The sequence below is a fragment of the Cardiocondyla obscurior genome, linkage group LG12, assembly GCF_019399895.1.
Source record: "Cardiocondyla obscurior isolate alpha-2009 linkage group LG12, Cobs3.1, whole genome shotgun sequence".
In the NCBI taxonomy this organism is placed as follows: Eukaryota; Metazoa; Arthropoda; class Insecta; order Hymenoptera; family Formicidae; genus Cardiocondyla; species Cardiocondyla obscurior.
The window spans coordinates 4,877,038-4,897,728 of NC_091875.1; the positions used below are offsets into that span (position 1 = coordinate 4,877,038).

The 20,691-nt window shown below is 33.9% G+C and overlaps 7 protein-coding genes across 10 annotated transcripts; 5 read left to right on the forward strand and 2 right to left on the reverse strand.

Annotated features, from left to right (window-relative positions):
* Window positions 1-33: 33 nt before the first annotated feature.
* On the forward strand, window positions 34-5,369 carry LOC139107226 (vacuolar protein sorting-associated protein 41 homolog). Of its 3 annotated transcripts, none has more exons than XM_070664653.1 (15): window positions 34-499; window positions 582-735; window positions 898-923; window positions 1,041-1,181; window positions 1,303-1,582; window positions 1,697-1,895; window positions 2,039-2,193; window positions 2,390-2,630; window positions 2,888-3,152; window positions 3,255-3,746; window positions 3,947-4,283; window positions 4,382-4,618; window positions 4,784-4,828; window positions 4,907-4,980; window positions 5,054-5,369. In XM_070664653.1, exons 3-15 carry the CDS (start codon window positions 903-905, stop codon window positions 5,105-5,107), a joined length of 2,541 nt encoding a protein of 846 aa, XP_070520754.1. In that variant the 5' UTR covers window positions 34-499; window positions 582-735; window positions 898-902; the 3' UTR covers window positions 5,108-5,369. The 3 variants fall into 3 exon arrangements, with proteins under 3 accessions (XP_070520754.1, XP_070520756.1, XP_070520755.1); XM_070664655.1 differs by having other exon boundaries at window positions 4,382-4,534; XM_070664654.1 differs by having other exon boundaries at window positions 901-923.
* Window positions 5,370-6,052: 683 nt separating this feature from the next.
* Yod1 (Yod1 deubiquitinase) lies at window positions 6,053-8,178 on the forward strand. Its single transcript, XM_070664661.1, has 4 exons — window positions 6,053-6,292; window positions 6,644-6,797; window positions 6,983-7,299; window positions 7,399-8,178. Exons 1-4 carry the CDS (start codon window positions 6,053-6,055, stop codon window positions 7,615-7,617), a joined length of 930 nt encoding a protein of 309 aa, XP_070520762.1. The 3' UTR covers window positions 7,618-8,178.
* A 400-nt stretch (window positions 8,179-8,578) lies between these two features.
* On the forward strand, window positions 8,579-10,199 carry LOC139107232 (COX assembly mitochondrial protein homolog). The gene is made up of 3 exons (XM_070664665.1): window positions 8,579-8,992; window positions 9,323-9,427; window positions 9,569-10,199. Exons 1-3 carry the CDS (start codon window positions 8,935-8,937, stop codon window positions 9,775-9,777), a joined length of 372 nt encoding a protein of 123 aa, XP_070520766.1. The 5' UTR covers window positions 8,579-8,934; the 3' UTR covers window positions 9,778-10,199.
* Window positions 10,200-10,694: 495 nt separating this feature from the next.
* Window positions 10,695-12,566, forward strand: Scf (Calumenin scf). The gene is made up of 4 exons (XM_070664659.1): window positions 10,695-11,049; window positions 11,272-11,842; window positions 11,914-12,041; window positions 12,134-12,566. Exons 1-4 carry the CDS (start codon window positions 10,957-10,959, stop codon window positions 12,320-12,322), a joined length of 981 nt encoding a protein of 326 aa, XP_070520760.1. The 5' UTR covers window positions 10,695-10,956; the 3' UTR covers window positions 12,323-12,566.
* A 148-nt stretch (window positions 12,567-12,714) lies between these two features.
* Window positions 12,715-14,817, forward strand: LOC139107231 (uncharacterized). 2 transcript variants are annotated; one of them, XM_070664663.1, is made up of 5 exons: window positions 12,715-12,982; window positions 13,701-13,844; window positions 13,928-14,062; window positions 14,151-14,230; window positions 14,342-14,817. In XM_070664663.1, exons 1-5 carry the CDS (start codon window positions 12,928-12,930, stop codon window positions 14,495-14,497), a joined length of 570 nt encoding a protein of 189 aa, XP_070520764.1. In that variant the 5' UTR covers window positions 12,715-12,927; the 3' UTR covers window positions 14,498-14,817. The 2 variants fall into 2 exon arrangements, with proteins under 2 accessions (XP_070520764.1, XP_070520765.1); XM_070664664.1 differs by having other exon boundaries at window positions 13,704-13,844.
* LOC139107230 (toll-interacting protein) lies at window positions 14,552-16,885 on the reverse strand. Its single transcript, XM_070664662.1, has 6 exons — window positions 16,699-16,885; window positions 16,136-16,306; window positions 15,795-15,928; window positions 15,529-15,733; window positions 15,184-15,354; window positions 14,552-15,120 (listed from the first exon to the last, which is right to left on the reverse strand). The coding sequence occupies exons 1-6, from the start codon at window positions 16,738-16,740 to the stop codon at window positions 15,010-15,012; spliced, it is 834 nt and encodes a 277-aa protein (XP_070520763.1). The 5' UTR covers window positions 16,741-16,885; the 3' UTR covers window positions 14,552-15,009.
* Window positions 16,886-17,054: 169 nt separating this feature from the next.
* Window positions 17,055-20,688, reverse strand: Pnpase (polyribonucleotide nucleotidyltransferase 1). Its single transcript, XM_070664666.1, has 7 exons — window positions 20,421-20,688; window positions 19,233-20,150; window positions 18,954-19,127; window positions 18,672-18,865; window positions 18,375-18,535; window positions 17,935-18,246; window positions 17,055-17,827 (listed from the first exon to the last, which is right to left on the reverse strand). Exons 1-7 carry the CDS (start codon window positions 20,585-20,587, stop codon window positions 17,429-17,431), a joined length of 2,325 nt encoding a protein of 774 aa, XP_070520767.1. The 5' UTR covers window positions 20,588-20,688; the 3' UTR covers window positions 17,055-17,428.
* Window positions 20,689-20,691: the final 3 nt, after the last annotated feature.

Consider the following 20,691-nt stretch of genomic DNA (forward strand, 5'->3'; position numbering starts at 1 on the left):
TCTCGATTTGCCAGTTTGTCATATCTAATATTATGCGCTCATTAACGGACCAAATTAAAAATAAACAATATGACAAATCTGTCAATCTCGGGATCTCGCGACGCTGAATATCTAAAATCATCTGAAAACACTCGGGAAGCAACAGAAGTACAGAAAGAGTAAATTGGTAACACGAAGAACACCTCATTTCCCGCTAATTTGTAGTGGCCGTCACGTAATTAGTGAAAACGATAAATTAGACATTTTAAATTATAATAATATAAAATAAAATAATGTTAAATAAGGTAAGATTAAAATAAAAATAAGATTAAGTGAAATAAAGTACGATGTAGCAAAATAAAAAAAAGACAAAATTAGAAACGGTATCGCCACTGACCAAAGTGGTAGCGTTGGACTTGTTGGGAAGATTTTGAGGTTACAACGTGATCAACAAAACATAATTACAATGTGTATAATAATTTAGTAAAATTTGGATTGCGCGGAAAAAATTAATTTATAGGTAAATAACTGTAAAATACTACGAGATGTTTTATGTTTTATTTTTCTATCAGCAATAATGTATGGACATACTTTTTTTACAGAGTTATTTGGTCAAAATTATTTAGAAATATGTTTACAATAGTGTTTATGATTTTATTAGTAAAATAATTTCTAAAACCGAAGGAGACAAGCCTACTCTTCGATGACTTTAAGAAGTTGGTCTCTTGCAGTTTTAAACTTGTAGAAAACAAATCTGTAAGTTAAAATTGGCTTATTTATATCATGGAATTTATTTAATCTAACCTATTTTAAATATATACATTGTTTTAACTTTTTTTTTCGGCCTATTCTCATCTAACTTCGAAAAAATTTGGCAATACCATTTGATTCATCATTGTATCTACAAAAATTGAACAGAAGCAATGGAATCTACATCTAATAAAGTGAAGTATTATTATGTTATATTGATTAATTATTTTAATTTTTATGTTATTTATAATTGCATAATGGTACATTTATAAAATAGTTGATAGGTTTTAACAAATTATATGTAATTGCAGGATGAACAGAATAGTCGGGAAGATTCAGATTCTTCAGAAATAGATGAAAAAGAACCTAGATTAAAATATGTAAGGATACGCAATGATCTAGAACATATTTTGCAAAATGATGCAGCTAGCTGTATTGCTGTACATCCAAAGGTAACAAGTATAAATAATAGAATTTTTATATTAAAATTAATTAAGTTGCTTTATTTCATGAATGTAAATAAATATAAGGCTATTTAAAATTTTTAGAATTATTTTAATTTTGTTTTTCTAGTTCCTCTGTCTGGGATCGCATTGGGGAATGATCCATCTGTTAGATCATCAAGGAAACAACATAAAATCCAAAACATTACAAGCACACACAGTTGCAGTCAACCAAATATCTATAGATTATAATGGAGATTTTATTGCCTCTTGCAGCGATGATGGAAAGGTTTTTATTTATGGATTGTACAGTGCAGAAAATAATCAGAATATGAGTATGGGTAGACTAGTCAAGAGTATAGCAATTGATCCAAATGATAAAAGTGGCAATGATAGAAGATTTATTACAGGTGCAGCATTTTAAATTTTAATTTAATCTTTTATTAAAGCTTATAAGTGGCAAAAATAATTTTTAAGTATTTATTTTAGCTTTTAATTAATACATGTTTATGATATATCCATAGGCGATGACAAGTTAGTTCTTTACGAAAAGACTTTTCTGGCTAGGATGAAGCAAACAGTACTTTGCGAAGCAGAAGGCGGAGTCAAATCTGTTTCGTGGTCCGGTCGGTTTGTTGCATGGGCATCTGACACTGGTGTGAGAGTTTACGATCTTGATGCTAGATGTTCATTAGGACTCATTAAATGGTCTCATACCACAGGGTACACGCTAACAGAAAATCATATATATTATATCGCGAAATTAAATTAAGTTTTACGATAATTTATTAAAAAATAAAACTGTTTAATCTTTATTTAATCACATTTTTATACATTATTACGATTCTATGTATAATTTTGTGCAGGGCATCACCAGAGCATTACCGATGCAATTTGCAATGGTCAGACGACAAAACATTATTAATTGGCTGGGTGGACATTGTGCGTATCTGCCATATTAGGAAACGTACCGTGCAAGAAATGGTCAATCGAGATTTACCCGAATTCGTAGTCGATCCAGGTAATCAATAAAATATGCTTTTTTTTAATAATAAATAATTATAAATAAATTTACCAAGATATGAATTGTTTGAAATAAAAATATAAAATGTAGATACCTATTTATATAAATTTATATTATATAATTTAAATTTGAAATTAAAAAATAAATATACAAAATATAAAAATTATTAAAGCAAATTTATTTTATTTTTTAGTGTCAACGTTTCAAGTAGATTTTTATATATCTGGTATAGCACCATTGAAAAATCAGTTAGTATTATTGGGATGCGTGAAGCAATTGGACGAAGATGGAAAAAATCAACGTCCAACTCTACACGTGGTTGAACCTAAATGTCAGGATTTTTCAATAATTTGCGCAAATTCGCTTACTCTACGGGGTTATAAAGAATATAGTTGCAACGATTACCATTTAGATTGTTTAAAGGAGGAAAATAGGTAAGTTATAAAATTAATATATTAAAATCAAGTTAGCATAAAATATAAAAATAATTTATTTACAGTCGTATGTATATATATATATTTTTTTTTTTAATAGATAAAGATAAATGCACATTTTCTTAATCGATAAATACATCAGAAAGTTGAATCAATCGGCTCTAAACGCTTTTTTTTTCTTTTTAATAATAAACGAGAATAGTTTACAGTGTATTTTTATATATAATTATTAATTTTTTATAAAAAATTATTTACAGATTTTTTATCGTAAGTCCAAAGGATATTGTAGTAGCCAGTTTATATGATACGGACGACAGAATTGAATGGCTGTTGAGTCATGGAAAATTTGAGCAAGCTTTGGAAGCTGTAATAGCAAACAACGGCAAAGATTGCAAAAAGCATACTGTATTAGATGTAGGGCGTATTTATTTGGATCACTTATTAGCATGTGAAAAATATGACGAAGCTGGAAAACTTTGCCTTAAAGTTTTAGGACGGAGTAAAAAATTATGGGAGGAAGAGGTAAGTGATACTGTCATCACAAAATTTTAATGACATTAAGTTTATGCCTGTATAATTTTTTTGCTTTTATATGAATATAAACCGATGTTTTTCTCGAGGTAGGTTTACAAATTCGCCAGAGTGCATCAGCTTCGTTCGATCTCGTCATACTTGCCGCGGGGTGACGTTATTCTCGATCCCTTAATTTACGAAATGGTGTTGTATGAATATTTAAAAATGGACCCCGACGGTTTTTTGCGACTGGTCAAAGAATGGTCTCCGAATTTGTACACAGTAGCTGCGGTAGTCAATGGCGTACTAGCGCATTTACTGGTGCACAATCAACGGCAGAACGTGTTATTAGAAGCTCTAGCCATTTTATACATTCACGATGGGAAATACGACAAAGCACTCGCTATGTATTTGAAACTACGGCACAAGGATGTTTTTCACTTGATTCAGAAATATCAGTTGTATAATGCCGTATATGACATGATTGAAGGTTTGATGGATTTAGATACGGAACGTGCTATACAATTTTTTCTGGAAAAGGACAGAGTGCCGACTGACATAGTTGTACAAAAATTGCAACATAATCATCGTTATTTATATTTGGTAATAAATCAGTATAAAATAATAAAATAAATTTATATTTTTATATAAGAATTATATGTATATGTATTTATAAGAAACACGCGATTTTAATTCAATTGCAAGTAACGATATAAATTTTTTTTAATTTTGTTTTTTTTTAATGTTAAAAATATAAAATTTTAATTCTACGTAAAGATTTTATTGTATAATTTTGTTGTTAGTATTTAGATGCATTAGATAAAAAAGATACAAAGGATTCGAAAGGCAAGTACCATGGGCTTTTGGTACGATTGTACGCCGATTATTCGAGAGACAAATTATTACCGCTTTTACGTCGTTCCGATAATTATCCAATACAGCAAGCTTTGGATATTTGTACCCAACGTCAATTTTATCCAGAAATGGTGTATCTGCTGGGCAGAATCGGAAACACTTCGGAAGCCTTGGCGCTTATGACAAGAGAGCTCAACGATATGGAAAGTGCAATAGCGTTTTGCCAAGAACACGACGATGAAGAATTGTGGAATGATTTAATTAATTACTCGCTTGACAAACCTGGTACGAATCGAATCATGTTTCTGTGAAGTTGATACTTGAACTTAAAAATTAATTAAAATAAAGTTTAACTTGAGTAATAATTTTTACACGTTTTTCAGCCGCTATTACGTTTCTTCTTCAAAAGATCGGCACCTATGTCGATCCTAGACTTATGGTGCAAATGATAGAACCTACTTTACAAATTCCAGGATTAAAAAAAGCATTGGTTAAAATGATGTGTGACTATAATCTGCAGGTGTCTGTACAGGAAGGTTGTAACAAAATATTGTCTAACGATTATTTTAATCTCCACGAACGACTCGTTCATTGTCATCAAAAAGGCATACTTATTAATGGTATATACCTTTATAAAATCGTAGATTTATAAAAATAATTACATATATTTTACTAATATTTTTATATAGACACTCTATGTGCGCGTGTCTATAAATAAATAAAATAATAGATCTGAAAGCAATTCTTTAAAACGTAAAATTATCATTATGTTTTTTGTTTCCTAGATGATCAAATGTGTGGAGCCTGCCATAGGAAAATAATCATAAGAGGTATTAATAAATGATAAATTTTAATTAATCTGAATTTTAATGTGATCATAATTAACCCTTGTACATCTTTATTTTCAGAGCCGCGGAATATGATTGTATTTTATTGCAAACATTGTTTTCATGAAGATTGTCTACCTAATTTCGATTTGATTGTACGCATAATGTTTCTTACATAATAATTTATTTTATTATTGGCAAATCATTAAAATACATTTTACTTTTTAGGAAAATTGTGTGATATGCAATTCGCAAAGAGAAATGATACCTAGTAGAAAATGAAAAGATGATATAATTCAATATAACGTGAGATATATAGAGCTTTAAATGGATTAATCATGTTCTAATCAAGTATCTTGGTATAGACAAGATTACGTTATACTAATATATAAATAAATTTTTATATAATAAGTAGATTAAAATAAAGGTAACTGTTTAACATAGTTTATTTAAATTCTACAAATATCCTTGAAGGATATTGAAAATGTTTGCAAAATATTAATTTTGTATTGATGTATAAAATATAATTAAAACGCTTTTCTTTTTTCAGCTTTTTATTTAATTTATGTCGCAGTTTATAACTCAAAGCAGTTTAAGCCGACTCTGTTTTTTTTAATAAAAATTGAGTGAAGAATATAGAATTATTAATAATAAAAAAAGTAGCCTTAGAATGCTATAAAGGTTTATCCAGAGAAATATGTCGCGACATGAAAGTCAGAAATAACGCTTCGTTTCCATTACGCGTCGTCCCAATACGTCAGTTCCAGTGACTCCAAGCTGCTCCAAGCAATTAGGGACCGTTGAAGCGAATAGGAGCATGTGAGGTCGTACGACTCGAACGAGCCTATTTAATTATCAAAGTTTAGACAATTTTTTTAACCGTTTACTAATGAATTTATCTCTTTTCTTTCACCGTTACTCTTCTCGCGCCGTACAATTCTATGTAATTTCGTCTGTGATATTCGGCAACTTCGTGCCGTTTTGTTCACATTCGTTTCACGAGAGTCACAAATTATGATGGTGTTTACACCTTAGTTGTTTTTTTTATTATTATTATGTAGTTATCGCAATGAGGATGAACAACTGTATACGTTCGTAATTATAATCGTTTCTACCGTGAGAGCAAGAATAAAAAGCTGTACGCCTAAAACGTGATTAACGAAAATATACGTCGTCCGAGTCTGGGTCACGGCTGATTTTCTAGTCGCAGAAGAAAGATCGGCTATTATGGCGGGCTTTGTGCTCCGGGTAAAGACTAAGTCGGGTCAGAAAGTTGTATGCGGTCTCACGGCTCACGATAAAGTGTCGCAGCTGAAGGCGAAGCTTGCCGAGCTCACTGGGATACCAGCCGGCGGCCTCCAGGTGCTCATTGGCTTTCCACCGAAACCTGTTGACCTGGACGCCGACACCACGATTGAACGTGTGGGCATCGTCTCCGGAGACACCTTAATCATTGAAGAGAAACAGGTTTGTTTCGTCAACTTCTGAAAGTATGAAAGATGGCATAAGATCGAATATTACTAGTACAAATTATAAAAAATAATACTATAATTGTTTTTTTTAATATCTAGAAACGAGTGCATAAAACGTTATATAATTTTGTATTCGTAAGTTGTAAACTAAAGTTATATGCCTTATTTAGTCCCATTTCTGTTTAAGTTTTATTTTACGTTAGATGTACGTAAAAAAATTTAATTTTTGTTGCATTAAATTTATGAATTTATATATTTTATTAAAAAAAAAAAAAAAAATATATATATATATATATTCCATATGAAAAGTTATGAAGAGAATCTCTTATATGAATATCATATGCAGATCATGTTCAATAGACATGAGCAGAGACTGGATAGCGGGCGATCGCATATCGTCGATGAGGAAAGCTTTACCAATGCTCCAGGTGTCCTTATGAGGAAAGTTGTGCCTGCAGACAATTCCTGTCTTTTTACTAGTGTGGGTTATGTCTTGAATGGTAAGCAAGTATTCTTAAGAAAATAATAGCAAGTTGAAATAAAATTCATATCGTAAAAATATAAAAAAACATTAAAATTAATTTAAGAATTATAATAAAATTGAGATTAAAATAGCATTTTATACGTTTTAGTTAACCGCAGAAATTTTAAGTTCTAATAATTATTCAATTAATTTTATTTTCAGGGAAAGTTGATACTAGTTGTGCCAGTTTTATGAGGGAGATTATAGCAAATGCGGTAGCGGCAGACCCAAACGAATATTCGGAAGCGTTTCTGGGTAGACCCAATGCTGAATACTGCGAGTGGATCCTTAAATCTGATGCCTGGGGTGGCGCCATCGAACTATCGATTTTGTCTAAATTTTATGGCTTGGAAATAGCAGTCGTTGACAGCATTAATGCGATTATCAACAGATTTGGTGAAGATCAACATTATACTCAACGGGTCTTTCTTATATTCGATGGAATCCATTACGATCCTCTTTATCTGGAGCCTCTCGATGTAAATCTCATATCAATATTTAAAAATTTTATCTTATTTTGTATATTTTTTAAATTATACGTACGTAAATGTCCATTTAACATACAACTTTTTATTCAGGGTGGCAGTATTCAAACAATTTTTCCTACCGAAGATGAGAGGGTACTTTTGGAAGCTGCTCAGCTTGCGAAAGAGGCGAGATTGAGTCGCCAGTTTACAGACGTGCAAAAATTCACCCTAATGTGCACAGACTGCAAAGTCATGTTAAATGGACAAGCGGCAGCACAACAGCATGCCAAGGATACTGGTCATAAGAGTTTTGGTGAAATAGCAACGTAGCCTTATATCAGAAGCTCATATGTTCTTTGACGACTTTTTTTGATTTTAAAGAATACAGAATAACTTGAAAATAGATTTTTCTTTTATTGGAATATTCTAGGATCTCTCTTTATTTAAGTTTTTTTTCTAATTTTTCTTATACACTAAAAATTCAATAATGTGCAATTCAAGTTCTTATCATTTTTTTTCTCAAAATTGAAGCAACGAAAAAATCTGTGGTTAAAAATAAAAATTAGTGATATTTTATAAATTATATTTACAAATTATTAGATATCGTGCAAATCAATTATTGTATTTTAAATAACTTTCTATGAATATTTTGAACTACATTTTTATTGTTATATTGTAATGTTGTTATGCTTATGTTGAAGCAAAATTATATCTTCTAAGAATATTTTCTTGTTTAGACCAAAAGAATAATCGTTTTCTTAGTACGAGAAACCTGATATTTTTTTCTACTCGAATGAGACGCTTACAATTGTTACATAATAACATCATTATTTCTTTTACTGTTAAGAATTGTTAATGCATAATACACAAATAATTGATGTTTTGATTAAATATTGTTTGTTAATTGTGATCTCGGATCGCTCGATCGCCTAAAGAAATTGTGCATCCGTTAATTTCCCTAAATTGTGTCTTGTGTTTAAATAGTGACAATCTGTAATTTTATTTTAATTTTACGTCGGAATGAATTTTATTGAAACACAAATGCACATGTAAAAGAATATGACTATAATCCTGTCAGAGTTGGGTTGGATGCGCACTTTGACATAAAATTATTTAATAAATTCTCTTTTTATTTTCCCTTTTTATTAGATAATATTAATTTTGGTAGTTTTAAAAAAGTCCGCAACTTTGCGACTCAAGGCGTTACCGTCGCCGCAAGAACATCGAGAGAGAGAAAGGTTAGAGAGATCGATGACATCAAGTACGTAGTATAACTGAACGATGATCAAACATTTTAAAATAAATTTAATTAAATAAAATACTGCAAAATAAAATAAAGTAAAATACGCCATAATATAAATAAAATTAATCAAAATATGGCGAATTAAAAAGAAAATTTATTAAACAATAATAATACGCCAAAGTGCACAATCCAACACGATTAATTCTGATTTAATTTTAATCCTTAATTGAAAATGAATCATTGTTTATTAGTTTATTTGTTAGGTGCAAATCTGTCATCAAGTGGTCACATACTCATATGGTCCGGCACACGTGCAACAGCCAAGTAGTTGAGACTGGAAAAAAATACGTATCTCGACTCCAGATTTCATTTTAGCGGCTCCGAAAAGTCTAAAAAGCTTCAGCATGAAAGAGGAGTTTTCGATGCTTTCGCCTAAACTTGGCGGAGGACCTCATGGCTTGGGTAAATTCTTTTAGGCATACGTTTTCCTTTTGTTACACTTACTCATAATGCTGACGACACCCTTACATAAACGCCGGAAATAATTTTTAAACGTTAGCATTTTTTTAAACTTACCCCTTATTTTGTTAAATATTCTTAACATGTTCTTTTTCTTTAATATTTAGCGCATTAATTTAAAAAATGCTTTAAAAGTTATACGTTTGAGAGTCGAGGTTATATTTTTTTTTTATCTCCGGCTCTTGAGATCGAACACGGCCGGTCGTTGTTAAGAATACTCAATCAAGCTGCCCTTTTCTTGAGGAATTTAATTGTTAGATGAATTTTTTCCAGGCGACCCAAACGACAGGAGTTTGAGAAAAGTGGAGAAAGACGTGTTAGTACCAAAATTGATGCGAGAGAGAACCAAAACTGAAAAGTGCGTCAATGAAGTTAAAGGTGAACATCTAAATAAATTTCGTGAAACATTAATTCGTATATAAACTATATATACAATCATATATAATTAAATACATTTATATGAATTATTTTTACATAAAAAAAATAAAAAATGGCAAGTACATGACCTCTCTTTCATAGAGTTCCACGACTGCTGTCTGAAGTCTGGCCTTCTGCACGTTATAAAATGTAGAAACGAAAACGATATAATGAAGGCGTGCATGGAGAAGTGGTACTACAACCAGGACTTTATTAAAGAATGCACGGAGCAGTACTTAGACGAGAGAAGTGAATTCAGAAAGACTGGAATTCCCAAAAAGAAAACTATTAGAATGGAGGGTTCAATTTGAATTCGTTAATAACGATTGTCGAGAATGTACATACGCTTTTTACTCAGCTGTTTAGATGTAATGTTTGTGGTTGACGCACTGATCACTTTTCCAGCGATAGGGCTTTCGCGAGATCGCTGCTTTATATTCGTACAGAGTATCGCTGGAAAAGTTATAGTTAAATTCTTCCAGAATGTTACAGTTAAATATTTACAGAGCTTTAAAGTACAACTAAAGAAAAGAGCAGAGAATATAAGTAAATGAAACACTACAAACGATTAAAGCATTCATCTTCTCCTCTTTTTTTTCTCTTTTTATTAAAAAGAAAAAGAAGAGAAGTGCTTCAGGTCATTTGTAGTGAAACTCTGACCGCACCCACAGACATTCGACCGTAGCGCAGAACTGAGTGTGTTGTTCGAATAAAGACCTGTTTGAAAAATGTTTGCAGTAATTAAGTGAAATTTAATTTTTAGAATTAATTCTACAATTAATAATTACTTTTCAATTGTCCACGTATTACCACGTGCGTTTTAATTAATAATCAATTAATTTGTTGACTAAAATTAACATTATTTTCTTTACAAAGACCGAGGCAGAGCTTTAGCACAACGTATAATAAAAAAGAAAGAATTTTGAAAACTATACGAGTTTTACAGTAATTAGCCGACTCAATTTTTCAATAATCAAATTAATCGTCGACATGGTCAATTCGCGTTGTACAAAATCTTTAATAATTTTTTTCAAGAACGCGATGCTGCGTCCCAGGAAACGAGGAGAGGTGTATGCATGTCAAGATAAAAAAAAAAATCTAAAATGAGAAGAGGGGGCGGCGCTCTCCCGCATTTAAAGGGCGCCGGGTTCCCACAATAGAACCGCGGCTATTTCGTTATCTCGGGTCCACGTGGAGGCTGCGGATTCGTCTCGAGAAACGTCTTAGGACCGCCGAACGGCCGGCGCGCGTTCCTCGGCGGTCGGGAGGGCTCTTCGGCGTCGAAAGTGGGGGCTGTGCCCGCTGTGCCGTTCGCTGCTGATGTGGAAGCCACGGAAAGCGGAGGCATCATCTGACGTTCCCTCCATTCCGGCGCGTAAAAGACGCCTCGTAAATTCATCCCTCGATTGACGATCTCCCCTTTTCGATCTCTCTTTCTCGCCTTTCTTTTTTTTCTTTTTTTTTTTCTACCTGGCAGAATACGAGCGCTCATGTTTCTCAAGATACTGATCGGTTTCTCCGTTTTGGCGACGGCGATCCCCAAGCAGGTGATCCCGGACGGCGAGCATCACGTCTTGAACAAGGTTAGAGAAAATATTTAATAATGTTTATATCTTTTGCGTGCCGTTATTTTTTAATTGATTAAATAAAAGTTTAATTCTGTCGCTCAGAAATTCTTCTTTCGTAACAGAAAAGTAATGTTGCGTCAAAAAGTAAGTGAACTTTAGATCGCCTTATCATCTCAGGATTGCAAAAAGTAGAAGATAGTAGCTCGAGTAGGACTCACTGGGGGACTTGTTTTCCAGGATGCAGGCAGCAAGGATCACTATGTCCACTCGCAGCACAACCCAGCCTACGACCACGAGGCTTTTTTGGGGGAAGAAGCAAAGACTTTTGATCAACTTTCGCCCGAGGAGAGCACCAGGCGGCTGGGGATAATCGTCGACAAGATAGACAAGGATAACGACGGTTACGTGACGCAGGAGGAGCTGAAGGACTGGATAATGTACACGCAGCAGCGCTACATCAGGGATAACGTAGAGCGTCAGTGGAAATCGCACAACCCGACGGGCAAGGAGAAGTTTACCTGGACTGAATACAAGGACATGGTTTATGGCGACATGGACGAGCGGGATGCCGCAGAGAAGCAGGACAACAAGACGGACGACTCGTTCTCGTACATCCAGATGTTCAAGAGGGACCGCCGGCGGTGGACAGCCGCGGATCTGGACGGAGACGATGCTCTGACGAAGGAAGAGTTCACCGCCTTCCTCCACGCGGAAGACGCCGAGCACATGAAAGACGTGATAGTGCTGGAGACGATGGAGGACATAGATAAGGACGAAGACGGCAAGATTTCTCTCGCAGAATATATTGGTGAGTAAGAACTATTATCGTCGCTCTAAAAACCAGCTCGAACGGTCCTCGAATTCTTGATTTGTCCACAGGTGACATGTACAGAGGCGAGGAAGGTGAGGAAGGTGAGGAAGAAGAACCAGAATGGGTAAAGAACGAGAAGGAGCAGTTCTCTCTGTACAGAGATAAAGACGGAGATGGATTCTTGAACGCTGACGAGGTGATTGATCATTTCTTTTATCACTCGTTGCAAATGAAAACTTGCTGGTAGAAGCAATTAAACCGAGTCATATAAATTTCCATTCGATACAGGTGAAAACGTGGATTATTCCCGCGGAGTTCGATCACGCCGAAGCGGAATCGAGGCATTTAATTTACGAGGCCGATACCGATGCAGATCACAAGCTAACGAAAAACGAGATTCTAGAGAAATATGACATCTTTGTCGGGTCACAAGCAACGGACTTCGGCGAGGCGCTCGCCAGGCACGAAGAGTTTTAACGAGGTGCAATCTCATAAGATAAAATCACTAACGAACATTTTACTCATAATGCTTAAACTTACTTAAGTCTAGTTTACTTATAAAAAAGAATATTTATCTATTTGCTCTAAAAAATAGTTGTGTTTTTTATATATCGTGATATTCACATAAATTACACTGTAGAGAAAAAGAAGCGCTAGCTATATCCGCCAAAAAGTGTGAAACTCGATTAGCTGTTGTTACAATAAATTTTTTATATTGTCATCGTGTTAACTTTTCATTGTTTTCTACGAATACTTTGAAAAGCATTGACTTCTACAATCGCGTTGACGTGGTATAAAATTAGAAATCGTGGCGAGTTAATTCCAGCTAAATTCGTTCAAAGCAAAATGCAGAAAGTATTATGAGAACGTTTAAATCACAGAAAGCAAAATTTTGTGAAACGATTGCTTTCCGAGTCAGCAAAATTCTGTGTTATTATACGATACGTATTGATAAAGTTTGTCGAATATAGTACACTATATCAATCGTTCTCTGATATTACAATTGATTTTATCAGATAAGTCTAATCTCGCAGCGACGTGAGTCAGATCTGTAACGTGAGTCAGTCCTTAAATATACAAAAATGAAAGGTGTTCATCCAGGTGCAATTCTAGCAATTTATGCGTGCATGTTTTTAGGTAAGTATATTTATTTCTTTTTATAACATACGTCTCATTATGTTTTACAAATACCGTAAGAATATAAGTACCAAATAACATCGCGTAGCTTTTCAGGCAATATTAGCAATATATTTTTAATTAAACTTCGCAGCCGAGTGAAGCAGCCGATCAGAAAACGCCTAGCCACCGCCAGTGGCTTCTTCGTTCGATACAAGAATAAATTGCGAGAAACGCCGCGTACATACATGCACATGTAGAACATTAAAACAATTTGCATTCGCTTAAATGTTACGCATATATATAATTACATACACACTAGACATATAAATTATATATAAAAATACGAGGGAGAGACTTTTGACTTAGTCCGTATCACATTGTGAATGAGAAATGATTCTCGAGCTAGAACGCGATATTTATGTGTGAAAAAATTTCATGGAGGTCAACGTATATCGAGAAATTAACTAAAGCTATTTGATGTAGTCCGCCTTCGTTTTTGGTTGCTTTTATCTGCTTCATAATTACTCAGTTCTCATTTACATCAAAGCTCAGATAATTTTCACTTGCAACGTTATTCCATCTTCCCTCGACAATTATTAAATAACAAAGATAAAATGACATCACAAGTGGGAATTATTTAATTTTTATATATATTAAAAATTTAGTGTAAATGGAAAGCAACAAATTATCAATCGTTCATAGTCTATTGTTTTTCAATTAGAACCTATTGTTTTAGTAGTTTTGGGTCTTGAAGACCCGCATTGCTTTCATTTCACGTGGCCTGGTCCAACAGTTAGAAATAAAGAAGAATTCAGCTGCGACGACGATGATGAGTTATTAAGTAATCGGATTACCCCATGTATAGAACCCTTACTTTTTTGTAAGTATATAACGTTCAATCACAAGAATTCGGTCGTAAATTTAATTTCGTTTCAAGTGGTATTCCCTTAGAATATTTTCTAGGCCACACGAAGCCAAACGTAACTGAGATATGGAGCAATGTACACGATGATAAGAAAGAAGAGAACACTACATACGTTGAACGAATGGAAATGGGCTACGTTTGTGTAAGGTATACATATGAGTATAATGGCGCAGGTAAATATATTTTACAGTAACGAAATAGAATTAATTCGGATCGGAGCCGTTGCGTGGATATAAATTAATGTAAACGTTACATTTTCAGTTATGAATATCAGTTATTTCCGTGGAAAAGTTACAGAAGACAAGACAATACCGGTTACAACGGGCTGTTATGTTCATTACGTACGTATTCTAAACGGTTTTTTAATAAACTTGGTATTTTTCTTTACAATCGTATGGTTATATCGGCACTTAACAATAAAGTGCAGATATAATTGATATTTATGTTTCTAGACTGAAGGATATAGTATTGAAGCGTGTGCCTGTAAAACTAAAGACGGTGACTCTATACCCTGCAACTTAACGATAAAAAATACATATTCGCCCCTAATTATCCTTGTGACTGCAATTATTTCGCTGTTCGTATATAAAATCTTCGAAACATCTTAATTCGAAACATTCTCGACTTACTCTATTTCTTTGATATGAATAAAATTGTACAAATTATACATATTTAAAATTTATTACAATTTATGTGCAACTATTAATCAAGCGTATATCTTTACAATTTTGTAGAACGCTCAATATTATATTAAAATTATATACAAAGACAAATAAATTATGTCTTTTATAATATACAACATAAAATTGAAAAATAAATATAAATATGAAAATTGAAGAAAAGCATTTAACATAAACTCTGAAATAACAATAACATATATGTAACAAAATTGACTATAGAATAAATGTTATATTCAACTCAAATATAACGTTTTTCATAAAAGAAATATTTCACCAATCTGTATTAATGTTCAAAGAAATGTTCGAGCCTTGATATTATTATGTATGGAAGTATTACAAATTAGACTTTCCCGCGCGTCTTACACTTTAAAGAAATGTTTCTTGATAAAGGATACGATAAAGGTTACGTATGGCGTTTTAACTTTGTAGAAAATTAGGATTTATTCGCACATCTGAAGCAATGAATTAATTGTAACGTCTTTCTTGCCGTTATTGGCGTCATATACTGATTTGATCACTTCTTTGTCGACATTCGGAAACATTTCTGCGATCTGCAAAGTATATACAGCATTAGAATTATGTGCGTACGTTGCGAATTTGTAAAATATATTTACCTGTTTCAACTCGACCTCAGCATTTGGCAAAGAGCTTGGTGCAACCGTTGGTGCGGCAACAGGCGGAGGTGACGTATAAACATTTACTGGAGCGTATGGCATCCCAAACATTGTTGCAGAAGGAACCATCATTATCGAAGAAGATCCCCCCATGTACGGATGATACTTGGTCTGTTGGAAATACATCCCAATTAAAAAAAAACGCATGAAATTCAGAGGTAATTCTCGAAGTATTAATGCCGTGTGCAGTTGTGAATTTTACATTTAGTTCATAGTACTTAAAAAAAAAAAAAAAAATATAAATTAGCGATACAAACGTAGCACAGAAAAAAAAGTTAGATTTACCGTATAACTGAAAACTAAATTGATCATTCCTTCCTGATTTTCTCCTTGCTTCCCACTGAGCATGTACCAATCCTCGTGAGTCTCTCCCTTCTGTATAACCTGTGGTGGAATTTCTATATGGCCCCACGCAATCAGTTCGTCCATCACAAACGAGCATTCGTCATAAATTTCTACGTATATCTGGGTAACTCCAGGTGGAAGATTACTACAATAATAAGTATTAGTACATGTATTTGTATGTATTGAAGTAAGAAACGCATTCTTACCACTGAATTACTTTATTCCAATGTGGATTTTTCCCCCCATTGGAGTCTGTATGCGTCTCGAACACCGAGTGTCCTACTCGTATCCTTGCGTAAGGATCCATTCTGGTCATTCCATAATTTTTCACTAATTTGGCCTAAAAAAAAAATTTTATAGTAAAAAAAAAAAAAGATGTAAATTATTAATATGCGGCATTAAAAGAAAAAAATAGCGTTAAATTGCACGAATATTTTATATCATGCCCCTCTCCCCTAAAAAAATCTTGTGAACATTCATGGCCATACTGACTCATTTAATTCAAACAGTACCAATTGCATTGAGTATATAACAAAAAAAAAATTACCTGAGAAATTGTTATGCTAAGTCTACCCACTCGAGGATCATGAGCCATCGACATGTTCTGCATTTGCTGCTGGAGAGCCAAAGCAGCCTGCTGGTCTGCTGCCTCCTGCTGCAGCTGAGCATTGCGCTCCTCTATTCTCAGAAAGCTGTCTGGCAATGGTCCCACAAAAGCCTGAAGACACCAAATTTCAATTTAGCATTTGGGTAATATTAAATTTAGAATATACAGCTAAAAAATGTCTTCGAAGTTTAAAATTAATCTGAGTGACTCATAGCTATTGTCTCAGCTTCCAAGTAATTTTGCCTATCAGATAAACTGTCTCCTTCTAAATAAATAAGCACGCGCAGTATATTATCTGTTAGGTGAAATTACGAAGAAGCTGGAGAGCACAATTTGCCTTGAATATAATTAGATCTCGGAGAGTCCTTAACGCGATTGTAATGTAATTCCGCGTGCGAAAAAAAAAAGACGCAAAGACGTAGAAGCGCGAGAATGTCGTATTCGCAGGGCTTCCCGAATTACCGCGGCCGCTGAAAGCGGCTCCAGTTTGTTCGGCCACGTACCCGTTTCTTCCACTCCTCGTGCGGAGGTCTGTCCGTGTCCATGGCGGGAAGAATGTGTAAAAAAAAAATAGAAACGCTATCCCCTAGAGGAAAAGACGTCGATTCACGATCCGCATGCAGTCACAATCCTCCCGAGAAATCCGCGCTCCGCAGATTGTCAGATACGTCAAATCACGCGAGCGTGCATCGCTCCCGACTGTTGTTTACCGATCGACTGGCGAGTCGTAGCGCCATCGCATTTTTGACCCAAAACTACGTAGCCACGTCCACCTTTTCGACGGATAAAAATGTCGACAAATATTTAGTTCATCGGCGAAGTAAGTCAATTTTATTTTTAATTTATTGCACAATTTACATACTTTATTTCGATTTTTATTTCGTAATTTTATTACATTTTCTATTGACGGTATTATTGTATGTATAAGTAACATCAGTAATGTAACAGGATCAGTGGAATTATACATATGTATAAAACACATTGCTGAATGTTTTAACAGTTGTGCTTGTATATTCATTTTTAACAATATCGTACAAAATTAGAAGATAATGTATGTACATACATACATCTGGAATCTACTGCAAATGAAAACACTTGCGATAGATCACTTTTTAACAAGATTAAAAAATGTACAGAGCGTTTTTTTTTCCTTTCACACATGGGTAACTGTTGTGGGTGTATGTGTGCCAGAAACGCATTGGTTTAAAACCTAATTCTGTACAACTGTAAATTTCACGTTTTCTCTGCGTCATCGCGATGCAAAGTTTTTGGAATTAAGCTTGGCGTTTGCAACACTTTCCGCGATATCCTTATTTGTCCGGATACTGGATCCCGTCCAAAATATTTGACTTGTATCTCTTGGCCGACCTCAAGCCCTAAAGCACTGGGATGATGGATTTTACGTTGGTCTAATTGAGAATTCGGTAATAATGCTGGTATCATATTAGAATATAACGTCACCATAATCCCAGTTTCTCGAATTTCCACTATTCGTGCATTATAAATAGTGCCGAATTCTAAGACCGGCTCGTGATTCTTTTGCAAAATTTTCTCAATCATTTCTTTGGCCTCAGTCATAGCATCTTCATTTGGTGCAAATATTGTATAGGTATTTTCGTCGTGCGGATATATCTAAGTAATATAAAAATAAAATTATATATAAAATATTAATTGTTACCATAAATAATATTCCTGTAAATTTAATATTAGACTACAAAAAAGAAAAAAAAAAAACTTACATTCACTCCAGTTTCTAAGAATATTTTCTTCAAGTTTATTCCACCGACCCCGAGAAACTTTCCTCTTTGATGAATAGGAATCTCCAAGTTATCAACCACCGGCATTTTGTCCTTTTTTACTTCTCGTGGTGTTTGTATCACTTTATTCATGATTTTAAGTATCTTAATTTTAGCATTCGTCGCATGATGTATACACTCCAACATAATTTTTAATGGAACACCTGGTATCTTTATGTCTGCTTGCAACGCGGTGATTCCTTGTTTGGTACCTGCTATTTTAAAATCCATATCGCCGAGATAATCTTCGATTCCCTGCGATCAAATATTTTTCAAAATTATCGATTTTAATATTAACGTCCAATTCCGATGATAGTTAAAATTTAACAGCTACTTAATATAGTTTATTATTTGCACAATGTAATAAATATATTAATACGTACCAATATATCAGTCAATATTTTGTAGTCTTCAATATTCGCAGTGGTTTCATTATATTTAGTCACAAGACCAATAGCCACGCCTGCTGCTGTCGAAGATATAGGTATACCTGCATCAAGCAGTGCTAAACTTCCACCGCAAACGCTAGCCATCGAGGAAGATCCTTTTTGTAACATATAAAGCACGAGTTTAATTTATTAAATTTTCGATACATTACATCACAACTATACAACAATAAGGTATGTAATAATAATAAAAAAAATTTTTTATTAGGTTTGAAATTATTCAGATTACCTTACCATTTGATTCTAAAACTTCGCTAGTCAGTCTTATAGTGAAGGGATAATCCTTTGGAAGAACCGGTCGCAAAGCTTTTTCCGCTAAAGCGCCGTGTCCCAATTCTCGCCGACCTATTCGACTTGCATGTCCCGTTTCATTGGTTGCATAAGGTGGAAACTCGTAATGGAGAAAAAAGTTCTTTTCCTTTACGCCGCTGCCGCGAAAAGTTAAATCTCAAATATTTATTATACATATTCGCCGTATCTTTATAAACTCAAATTATTCCAGAACTTGATTGTTACCTAATTAGCATTGAAACCGTGTCCATTTTAAGCGCACTTTCCAAAGAATCCAAAGTCACAGTACACATCACCTGAGTTTGACCTCTTTGAAACAGAGCTGAGCCGTGAAGAGGATTGAATAGATCTACTTGACACGATATATCGCGTAAGCTATGCGTCTGGCGACCATCACATCTGAAAATCATTAATTCGTAATATTTCGATTGTCATTAAAAAATTGATATAAAAAGAAACAAAGATTAATAATAAAATGTCTTACAACATGAGAAAAAAAATTACCTGACATCTTTCTCTAAAATCAATGTCCTAAATATATTTTTAACAAGTTTTCCAAATATATTTTCCGCCAATTTAACATTCAAGTCTGCATTATCATTTCGCAATGTCTCAATAACATTATTTCTGAGATCATTAACCGCTTTATCTCTCGATATTTTATCGTGACTATAATTCGAAAATATATCTTGCAATTTTTCTTCCGAGAGTTTTGTCACGGTATTTTTTATATCATCATCTTCCTGTTGCTTGTTGATTTCAAACTCCCTTTTCGTTTTGCCACATGCATTTTGCAAATTCGTTATCGCCGTCACTATGCTCTGACATTCTTTAACGCCCATTTTCAATGCCTTTTTTAAATACTGCTCGGGTACTTCGGCACCCGAGCCTTCCAACATGACAATTAGATTCTGATTAGTTGCAGTGATAATGAGATTCATCATACTATCTTGAATTTGACGTCTAGTAGGATTGATTATCAATTCATTGTCTATCATTCCAAGTCTAACAGCCCCAATAGGACCGTTCCACGGAATATCAGAAACGCTAAGAGCGGCAGAGGCAGCATTAATAGCAATTACATCAGGATCATTTATGCCATCAACAGCTAGCATGTTGCACATTATCTGAGTGTTAAAGCAAAAACCTTCCGGAAATAACGGTCTTATAGATCGATCGATGACTCTACTTGTGAGAATTTCATGCTCGCTTGGTCCGAGTTCTCGTCTGAAAAAATTGGTTGGTATACGACCAGCTGCTGCTGCCTTTTGTCTATAGTCTACAACAAGTGGTAAAAATGAAGAAGTGGACTGTTGCTGTTGACAGACCGCCGTGACCATGACAGAAGTATCTCCCAAAGATGCAACCGCGCAACCATCGGCAAAACGAGCATACTTGCCCGTAGAAAGGTAGAGTTGTTTGCTATACATAAAAAAAAATATATATATAACAAAATTTATGTTAAGTTAGCAAAATAATTTGATTTAATTATGATTAGGTAAATAATTAATAAATCAAAATATGAACAGTTTAATTTATTCTTTACAATAAAAAAAAATATATATATATATATTCATACAAAATACCTAAAATGTAAAAGTAAAAATATATGTGAATATATTTATGTTTCAAATTAATAAATAATTTGTTAGCGAAATTCAAAGGTTATGATCTAAAACAACGTAACCTTACCCGTCAGACAACGTGACAGTCTCCGTGCCGGCTTTCTTATAATTGTTAACATTATTTGCGCTACTGCACCTGACGCAGTGAACGTTTCCATTTTTACACAAATTTTTGTACGTCAAAAACAGCGATCTGTGGTACCTCAATAATCTAAAGTTCGTAATTATTATCATCTTTGGAGATGCAAGCGAAATAAGCAATTACAGACCATGGAGTTCGATAGAATTGAATGCAATAGAGCATGGTCGCCGGCACTCGGCACTCTCGGCAGTAAGTG

Bases quoted from the DNA above. Each gene is read 5' to 3' on its own strand.
- LOC139107232 (XM_070664665.1), top strand. From the start codon at position 8,935: ATGAAAGAGGAGTTTTCGATGCTTTCGCCTAAACTTGGCGGAGGACCT. The intron at 8,993-9,322 runs GTAAATTCTTTT...AATTTTTTCCAG, and splicing joins CGGAGGACCTCATGGCTTGG to GCGACCCAAACGACAGGAGT. The intron at 9,428-9,568 runs GTGAACATCTAA...TCTCTTTCATAG, and splicing joins GTGCGTCAATGAAGTTAAAG to AGTTCCACGACTGCTGTCTG.
- Scf (XM_070664659.1), top strand. From the start codon at position 10,957: ATGTTTCTCAAGATACTGATCGGTTTCTCCGTTTTGGCGACGGCGATC. The intron at 11,050-11,271 runs GTTAGAGAAAAT...CTTGTTTTCCAG, and splicing joins AGCATCACGTCTTGAACAAG to GATGCAGGCAGCAAGGATCA. The intron at 11,843-11,913 runs GTGAGTAAGAAC...ATTTGTCCACAG, and splicing joins TTCTCTCGCAGAATATATTG to GTGACATGTACAGAGGCGAG.
- LOC139107230 (XM_070664662.1), bottom strand. From the start codon at position 16,740: ATGGACACGGACAGACCTCCGCACGAGGAGTGGAAGAAACGG. The intron at 16,307-16,698 runs GTACGTGGCCGA...TGGTGTCTTCAG, and splicing joins ACGAGGAGTGGAAGAAACGG to GCTTTTGTGGGACCATTGCC. The intron at 15,734-15,794 runs GTAAGAATGCGT...TTATTATTGTAG, and splicing joins TGGAATAAAGTAATTCAGTG to TAATCTTCCACCTGGAGTTA.
- Yod1 (XM_070664661.1), top strand. From the start codon at position 6,053: ATGGCGGGCTTTGTGCTCCGGGTAAAGACTAAGTCGGGTCAGAAAGTT. The intron at 6,293-6,643 runs GTTTGTTTCGTC...TATCATATGCAG, and splicing joins TAATCATTGAAGAGAAACAG to ATCATGTTCAATAGACATGA. The intron at 6,798-6,982 runs GTAAGCAAGTAT...TTTTATTTTCAG, and splicing joins TGTGGGTTATGTCTTGAATG to GGAAAGTTGATACTAGTTGT.
- Pnpase (XM_070664666.1), bottom strand. From the start codon at position 20,587: ATGATAATAATTACGAACTTTAGATTATTGAGGTACCACAGATCGCTG. The intron at 18,866-18,953 runs GTAACAATCAAG...TTTTCGCGGCAG, and splicing joins ACGGTTTCAATGCTAATTAG to CGGCGTAAAGGAAAAGAACT. The intron at 18,247-18,374 runs GTACGTATTAAT...ATTTGATCGCAG, and splicing joins AAATATTGACTGATATATTG to GGAATCGAAGATTATCTCGG.
- LOC139107226 (XM_070664653.1), top strand. From the start codon at position 903: ATGGAATCTACATCTAATAAA. The intron at 4,619-4,783 runs GTATATACCTTT...TTTGTTTCCTAG, and splicing joins AAAAGGCATACTTATTAATG to ATGATCAAATGTGTGGAGCC. The intron at 4,829-4,906 runs GTATTAATAAAT...CTTTATTTTCAG, and splicing joins TAGGAAAATAATCATAAGAG to AGCCGCGGAATATGATTGTA.
- LOC139107231 (XM_070664663.1), top strand. From the start codon at position 12,928: ATGAAAGGTGTTCATCCAGGTGCAATTCTAGCAATTTATGCGTGCATG. The intron at 12,983-13,700 runs GTAAGTATATTT...CTATTGTTTTAG, and splicing joins TTATGCGTGCATGTTTTTAG to TAGTTTTGGGTCTTGAAGAC. The intron at 13,845-13,927 runs GTAAGTATATAA...AATATTTTCTAG, and splicing joins TATAGAACCCTTACTTTTTT to GCCACACGAAGCCAAACGTA.